The sequence below is a fragment of the Lathyrus oleraceus genome, chromosome 5, assembly GCF_024323335.1.
Source record: "Lathyrus oleraceus cultivar Zhongwan6 chromosome 5, CAAS_Psat_ZW6_1.0, whole genome shotgun sequence".
Classification (NCBI taxonomy): domain Eukaryota; kingdom Viridiplantae; phylum Streptophyta; class Magnoliopsida; order Fabales; family Fabaceae; genus Lathyrus; species Lathyrus oleraceus.
Window position 1 is genome coordinate 622,238,318 of NC_066583.1, and position 9,007 is coordinate 622,247,324.

Below are 9,007 nucleotides of genomic sequence, written 5' to 3' on the forward strand. Positions count from 1 at the left end.
ATAATATTATTTATATATATGTATTAGTATAAATTAATATAATTTATAATAAATATAAATTAATAAATTTAAAATTAGTTAAAAAAATTTTAAAATAATTAAAAAAATAATTAAAAACATATTAAAATTTAAAAAAAAAAAACCAAAAAAATTAAAAAATAAAATTTTTAGGAGTAGGTGTCACTCCTAGTAGCGACTTGCCCTCCTATTAAAGGGTAGGCGCCATCTAGGATGGCGCCCACGTGTAAGTTAGAAAAAAAAATTGTTCATTTTTATAATTTTTTTAAAATTATCGATATTTTTGAAATTTTTTTAAAAAAAATGATTATTTAAAACAAATCTTCTAAGTTAGTTTCTAGTTAAAAAAAAAAAACGTTTTGTTTGTGGTTATATATTTTGAGTTTTCCCATCAAATCCCTCATTTTCCACCCTCTCAACTTACTTCATCACCCTCCTTTATTTTCCCTAACACCATCACTCTCTCTGTTCCGGTGAGAAGGGCCACCGTTGCGCCGGCACTGCAGCCGTACTTCCCCTGCACTCCAAAATTATTCCGCTGACGTTTCTTCCGTTCAGTTTCCCTTTTTTTCACTTCTTCCGTTTCCTATTCATACAAGGTGGATTCATATTCATATATTTACATAATTATATCATATTTATGTTTCGTATTGTCCTGTTCAAAATAGTTTGAAAGTGTTGATTTTCAATAATAATGTTCTCATGAATAAATTATCATGCCATTATATATCACTATATGCATTTGATCTGCTAAGAATACAATCCAATTTTACTCATGTATAAAACCCTAGGAAGGGTGAATAATAGACTGAGAGGGAGGTAATTCCAAGGAGGGAGAAGATTATATTCAATCATTGCCTGCCAATCATTGACGCGATCGCTTCCTTAAGTAGAGTAGCCTTCATAATTTCTGTTAAGAATCTTTCCCTTTTTCTGTAGCGCGCAATTATGCGACTTCATCACAATTTGCAGCCGTGATAGTGGCCACTGCCAAAGGCTCAAATTTACTTTCTTTTAGAGTTGATTTGTTTTTGTGATTAGGAGCTCAATAACATTGTATATCCCATCAAGAATGGACTTTGTAATACTAATTGCTCAGAATTCTATCTCTGAAGAAATAACAATAGTTTATGTAATATCCTATTTGTCATGTTAAATGTTACTTTATTTTACTTTTTGGGAAGGTATGAGTATTTTCAAACATTAGAGATTCAATTTCATGCTCAACTTTACATGAATAGTTTTGTGCTGATGTTGAGATGACTGCTAATTTTAATATTTATCAAATATTAAGAGCTTTTGAAGTCGTTTTATTTGCATTTACATTTGCATTTGCATCTTAGTTTGCTCAGTTTCGTCACGATTTTCTTTTCTTGCTTGCATTGCTACCTATATTTTTTTTTCTTCTTTATCTATTTAACATTTCAAAATACACGCTTTTTTAATGTTATGTTTTTATAAATGGAGCTGGATTAAGAATTTGTTTTTCTTGTCCAGAAGCTTTGGTGAGTTTAATTTTTAAATGAGGTAACCAAGGGTGTTGTTTTTTTCCCTGCTAAAAATTGCTGGGCTAGATTATAATTGCTTTATATATTTCTTTGATCATAATCAGTTAGACAAAAAATAAACCCCAAGCTTACCTTTTATCTTCATGTTTATGAAACTTTTTTCAAAACTTCATGTTTACGAATTTAAAATTGTTCTTTAGTAGTCTGATTGTGTTGCCGCACAGAACATAATCAATTGCTGAATCATTTGTCATATATTTCATTTTTATGGGTAGTGAATTCAACGTGTCTGTGTGTGATAGAGCTGCATGTTTTTTTTCTAAGTGATAAGGGTACCAAGTTTGTTACTATAATAAATAATTTGACATAAATGATTATTTCCAAAACTAATGGTGTGAAATGGAGCTATTGTAACGTATAATGACTTTTAGACATGTTTCTTATCTATTGTACTACTTTTATGATTGTTCTGGAAGGGCCTGTACTCATAGTTTTTTGAGCTTAAGTTATTCGGGAGGGATCATAATCTCTATGTTGTTATAACTACGAGAATCAACCTTCTGCAGATTTAGACGATACTTGGTATCTTCTCAGATACGTTTACTTATATTTCTTTCTTTCATGGAAAATGATATCACTGTATAACTTTTTTGTTTGTTTTTGAAACAAACTGTATAACTTTTGTTTATGAACCTACTTTATCTGCTGCTGGTTTTCCATGGAGCAATTTCCTTAAATTGAAATATATGGTTGCTAAATGATGAGTTTGAGCGGTTCCTTTTTCATCCGTGGATTATTAAATAGATGAGCGTGGTTTACTTTACATTTGCATCTATAGTCCTTTCTCATTAGACTTACATGTATTCGAACATGTTATATATTGGTATTTATTGAAAAGTTTGATCTTTTGATCCTAATAGGAATAAGCAAAATTATCATCATTTTGTTATGGAACTTCGAGAGATAAGAGTAAATACATTATGAATGAAAAGGTATTTTTTAATGAACATTTTTTAAAATACATTTAGAATAAATTACTGCATCTCAAAAAAATACATTAATGAACTTATGGCGATTTGTTTATTCTTACTAAACCCCATTTCAATAATTCGCCATAAGTTCATCCTTAGTGTATTCTTTTTGTGATGCTTATATACATGGTAGTTGGAATCATGCTTTAAATAGTAAAATCCCATGTTTTTGCGATTATACTTGCCCTCGGCGATTATGAGTTTATGCATAATCTTATTTTGGTGGGAGCGGATGCAATTGCCTCTGTTAATCGTTGAATCGCATACTCTACAATCTTTAAAATGTTTATGTGATTATGCTTATGAATAAGGGTGATTTATATAAGTATTTGGGGGTGTTTTAAGAATTTAATTATCTTACTTGTGAGCTATGCTTATGAATTTAAATTTACACAAGTGTTTCAAGTGATTTAAGGTTTTCACTGTCTTACTAATGCTATTTATATGCATATATATGAATTTATATGCATATTTATGTGTTTTAGAATTTTGTATAATCTTACGATTATTGTTACGATTTTACTTCCCCTTCCCAGTTTTGCATAAAATCTCGAATTTAACTACCTTGCTAATATACAGTACAGTCAATAAGAAAAAGAGGGCAACTAGGTATAACAGCCTCTAAACAATTAACACCACAACTCATACATATATAGGCTTAATATCGAACCTTCCTCCATCATATTCAGTGTGATATCATGGAACCCTCTTTAAAAATCCACAATGCATTCAAAACACTTTCTGTTCATAAGAATGATCTATGTATTGAAAAACTGGAAGCTACTCTTTGTTCTGCCTTTCTCCATATTTGGTTAAGCAGTTGTTGGGCACTTCAAAAAATGATGACAAAGATAACTTTATTGTAAGATAATATGACACTATAGTCTATAGATGACTTAGTTTCTAGATTTGTCTGTTGCATTTGTTTTTGTTTTTACTTGATTTGGGAGTTGTAGTGCTTTGGCTTTCAGTTTGTCTTCAGGTTCATCGGACTTTTTATTTGTTTTATTCACTTCAATAAATTTGATAATTGTTTTTCTGATTCTTTTAATTGATTAGTCAAATTGATTGATGTTCATAAAATAGGAGAAGAATGGAGGGTGAGTTGGTGCAGCAGCAGCAGCAGGAGAGATTGAATCAGGCATTGCAGCAGCAGCTAAACCTAGAACAAGTAAAGACGCGTGCTATCAGCCTGTTTAAAGCCATATCGAGGATTTTGGAAGATTTCGATGCCTATGCTCGTACCAACACCACTCCCAAATGGCAAGATATTCTTGGTCAATATTCTATGGTCAACCTCGAGCTCTTCAACATTGTTGATGATATCAAGAAAGTCTCCAAGGCATTCATAGTCTATCCCAAAAATGTCAATGCCGACAATGCTACAAGTATGAATACATATCTATATAATTCTAATATCTTATGTATTGTATGATTTTCATCCATTTACATTTCAAATCACCATTACTATGTTTTCTCAGTACTCCCTGTTATGCTTTCCACAAAACTACTTCCTGAAATGGAGACGGAGGACACCTCCAAGAGAGATCAGTTGCTTCAGGGGATGCAGAACCTCCCAGTTGCCACTCAAATTGACAAGTTGAAGGTCATTCCCACTTTCCACTTCATACTTACCCTCCCGTCCCTCTTCCTTCTTCATTCTTCATTTCCTTTTGCAGGCTAGAATTGATATGATTGCTGCAGCCTGTGAAGGTGCTGAAAAGGTATTGGCGGACACTCGTAAAGCTTACTGCTTTGGAACTCGTCAAGGCCCTTCCATTGCCCCCACTCTCGACAAGGGTCAGGCTGCCAAAATTCAAGAACAGGAAAATCTACTCCGAGCCGCCGTCAATGTTGGTGAAGGTAATGATTTCACCTGCTTCCTTTTATTATATTAAATATATCTACATGTATATCACAACCTATGGTCACTGATTCTATACACAGATCTGAAACTGCTTTCATATGGATAATTATGCTTTTGTACATTTGTACACAGTTCACATTAAATTTGGTATAATTCATAAGCATTTCTTGAATGCAAAAAGGTGCTATTGGTTGGCTTGCTTTAAAGGAAACTTTTGTTTACTGAACTCAATAAACATTCATGTCAATCACTCTCCAAGTGTGTGTTCTTTATAATGGTCATTTTGATGTAATGGAATTTCATGCAGGATTACGGCTGCCTGTAGACCAGAGGCATATAACTTCTTCACTTCCGATGCATTTGGCCGATGCATTCACTGTCAACGAGGCTGCACAACCTTTTCCTGATGGGTCTAGCAATAGTAAATCACTCTTAACTCTTCTTCTCTAGAATATTGTGGGTTTTATATTTTTGATGCCAAGTGGCACTCATGTATATAACTTTCAGATGTATATATGAAGAATACCCCCATGTCATCAAATAATATGGGAGGCCAGAATTCGATGTTACAGGTAAGGCCATTCACATTTCCATGAAGGTTTGTAAATGGGTATTTGACTATCTTCACTCTAGTTTTTTAATACTGTAATTAAAGGGTCATGTGAATTGTGATTACTTGTGATTTTGGATTTTCTTGCTTCAACATTATTTGTATTCAACCTTTGCATACCCAGTTTTGTGTTTGAAATATTCCTGTGCCATATCTCATATTTTACTTTTATATTAGAACCCAGCTGATCCTTATTAGGTTGAGAACTTGAAGGACATTAAAAAATTTTAAATTGCACAGCTCCTTTAAGCCATGCTGCATGGTTAATTCTTCATTATTGAAGTATTCTATAATTTCATAGTATCTTTATTCCAATGAAAATATGCTCTTTGTATTGGAGAGGGAGTACATAAATACACTCCACAAATTAAGTAGTTTAAGGAATTAAAATAAAACACAATATACATAAAATCAAATAGTATCGAGACTAATAATGATTAAACATTTCAACACTCATCTAGCCTTATTTGTCTCTCTGCCTATTTGATATTTTCTCACTGCTGAACTTTTAAACCTATGAAATGAGTTCGGGTTACTTCATTTGGTGGTTTGAAATTATGAAAGATATTTATTCCTCTACTTCTAACCTTTTTAATCTTCTCATTATTGCAAATGTAGACATCAGGAACACAACTTCTGGGAAGATCAGCTGCATCTCCTTCTGCTGCAACAAGTGCCACTTCTTTTGACAATACAACAGCTTCACCAATTCCATATGCTAATTCACCTAGGTCTTCTACAAATATGATGAATACGCCTTCTCCTCAGCAGCAAACATCACAACTGCAGCAGCAACAACCAACAGCACAGCAACAGCAACAGCAACGACAGAAACTGATGCAGCAGTTACCTCAACAGCAGCAACAGCAACTTCTTGCTCAGCAGCAGCAACAGTTCAGGCAATCTGCAATGCAAGGAATGGGTCAGGTAACATTTTCAAGATTAGTTTTCTGCATTGAGCAAATACAACCTTGAAATGACCTAAAGAACTAGCCGTTTGTTTAAGATTTTTAAAAAAGCGCATTTGTTATGTAAATAATTTGAAGATTATTCTATAGAGATTTAAAAAAACAACAAAACTATGGTTGAAAAGACATTCAAATTGATAAATTATGCATGTCAGTAATTTTTCATTAATATGGTGGCAAAAGCATAGACATCATTATGTTTTTTTCCATCTAATAAAAAAGTTTTTGTTCAAAATCTAACCAAAATAGCTATTTCATTTTTAACATCAAAATATTTTTTAACAAAATTATTTTTGAAAATAGCTCGCACACTAACATAACTAGAACATAAAAAATGGTTTGTTAAGAATCTTAAACAAACAGGTCCAAAGTATATCGTTAAATATATGTTTTCTAACTTCCACAAGTCTGATAATCAATTTGTGGACAAGCGACAGTCTCTGGAGCATGTATCTGCGCTGGTTTTTATCATTAACTTGTATTCTATTCAAACATAAAAGTTACTTTTGAAAGCCTGACTTGGCTGGTTGGCCTCGATTAACCAGGAATTAGTGTTTCACTAAATTAAACTTACTTTCTAATAGGTTTCCTCTTATTATTTCTAAATTATTGTCTCCTGATGCACTTAGACATGTCTGTGTTGTTTCAGTAAATTATGAGTGATCAAAAGAAAAAATAAGTAATAACTTGAGGATATACCGTTGGGAAGTTTAACCACCATAAAGACATGCACAGACATATTAGCAGCGAACTAGAAACTCTTTCTTTCTTGGCAGTAACAAGCTTTTCTTTCCTCCACAGATGCAAGGGCAACATCAGATGCAATTTTCTTCACAACTTGGGCATCAGCAATTTCAGAATAGGCAGCAGCTTTCTTCGGCGCATATGCAGCATGGCCTTGGTCAAACCCAACTCAATCAAGGAAATCAGATGACTCGTTTAAGCCAGTTTTCTGGTCATGCTAACAGTGCATTATTTAGTGCTGCTCAAACAACACCAAATACCCAGATGGTATGATTGGCATGTCATCTATTTTAGCAGAGTTGCCTAGCATTTTAGCAGTAACGTTCACTAGTACCTAATTTTCCCCCTCTGTATATGTGTTAGTTAGTATTTGTGTTTCTTGCTAATCCTCTTTTCGGACAAGGGAAAGTTGTATTATATCTGTGTATCAGACTGTCAGTCCTGTGTGGGGTGTGTAATTATAGACTAGATATGGTTTTCAAAAGCTTCTGCTCTCTACACATAATCAACCATTTTTCGTTATTTTATTACAAGTTTAGAGTTTGTGTTAAAAGGATGGAAAACAGCTAATCATATTGGCTCCCCTATTACAAAATGTTATGGGGAGCATGTTCTTTTCCATATTGCTGGAGCGTTCCGCAGGAAAAGGGCTTTAATATCTTCATGGGTGAGGAAAATGGGCCAGGGTGAGGAAAATGGGCCGTGATGGTGTTATTATTGAAAATGGAATTACATTTAACTTAACGGATGTATAATTAGTGGCTGACCAGACAAAATCATACACTACCCATCTAGCCATACTGTTGGTGCTTGCTCGGTGGAAAATGATTTATTTAAATGCAAATTGAGCTTTCTGAAACCTCGTTGCAGTACACTTAAGATCAAATATAATTGTGTTTTTGGATTTGATTTCTATGTTATTTTTTGCCTTTCTGTACTCTTCACCCTGTTTGAAAATATTACTTTTTTTTTATATCTTTGACGGTGTGCTGTTCTCGTGTTTCTCTGTACTGTACACTGTTAATTTGCTTACCTTCAACAATTACTTCTGTGATGATTTTTGCTTCATAATCTCAGATTCCCAACATTTCAGCCGGTATATCTTCACAGTCTCATCTGCCACGGATGCAGGTTTGTCTTTCATGTTCTCTGCCACGTCAAGCATTATTTTGTTTTTCATGAAAAGTATACGTAGACTGAATAGTTGTTGTCGGTTTGCTTATTGAAACTTGTTCTTCATTTTTTATTTCCTCAGTTCGGATTATCTGGAAACAATCCTCAGCGAAGTCATCCTTCCCAAATGTTGAGTGATCAAAGTATGAACTTCATTCCTCAATGTCATTTATTATAGGTTTTGCTTGTCTTATTGCTGAAATCATCGCTGGGAATTTTCATTGTAGTGTTCAACATGGGAGGTGGCAACCCTGGTGGTATGATGTCCTTACAACAGCAGCAACAGCAGCAACAACAACACAATTCACAAGGTGCATTTGGTGGCATGGCATCAAATGCTCAGAATCTACAATCTGGTATGATGACACTTCAGAACACACAACAGAATCATCCCAATTTCTCTCAACAGAGACAGCAAAATCAACAGTGATAGGACTGGGCATGGTTGGATTCGGTTTAGAATGAATTATCAAACCATGTTGCTCTAGAAACATGGTTCACAAAAACAGAAGCAAACTGTTTTGTTCTTTTCTTTGTTCTTTTGGATTGTCAAACTGTTACGATTTTGTAAAATAGAGCTCAACTGGAAAAATATTAAGATGTGCAGATTAGAGTTTCACCTGTTTTTAATATCTTTTAAATTATTTTATAAATTCTTAATCTGATTTTAATTTGAACCAAAGCACCTCTATTTACTAGCACAGAAACCCAACATAAGAAAAATAAGCATTTTATTAATTATATTCTAATATCCACCTAATGAATGAATAAGAGAGAAATGTAGTGATAATGAATATAAATATACTACAAAGATAAAGAACATATTTGAAATAGATTTAATAATTTAATTGGCAGCTACAAATTTACACTGTCAAACAGTTATTTATTGCAATATACACACAAACGTTTGGTTGTAATCATAAATAACATAGATTATTTGACATGTTTGTGAAGTGTGGAGGAAATCAGTTAGCACTATTAGAATAGAATACTCTACAGTTTGTTAGGGCACAGCTGTAAGTTTGATAGTGAGCTGTCCTCTCTGTGATAACAAACTATTCCAGCTATATATAGCTACTGATTGTTTT

At 33.4% G+C, this 9,007-nt stretch overlaps 1 protein-coding gene across 1 annotated transcript; it reads left to right on the plus strand.

Annotated features, from left to right (window-relative positions):
• The first annotated feature begins 393 nt into the window (after nt 1-393).
• LOC127087195 (mediator of RNA polymerase II transcription subunit 8) lies at nt 394-8,538 on the plus strand. The gene is made up of 12 exons (XM_051028062.1): nt 394-617; nt 2,447-2,518; nt 3,644-3,945; nt 4,039-4,163; nt 4,237-4,420; nt 4,732-4,845; nt 4,932-4,996; nt 5,653-5,961; nt 6,804-7,013; nt 7,824-7,877; nt 8,002-8,062; nt 8,147-8,538. Exons 2-12 carry the CDS (start codon nt 2,511-2,513, stop codon nt 8,347-8,349), a joined length of 1,635 nt encoding a protein of 544 aa, XP_050884019.1. The 5' UTR covers nt 394-617; nt 2,447-2,510; the 3' UTR covers nt 8,350-8,538.
• The last annotated feature ends 469 nt before the right edge of the window (nt 8,539-9,007 follow it).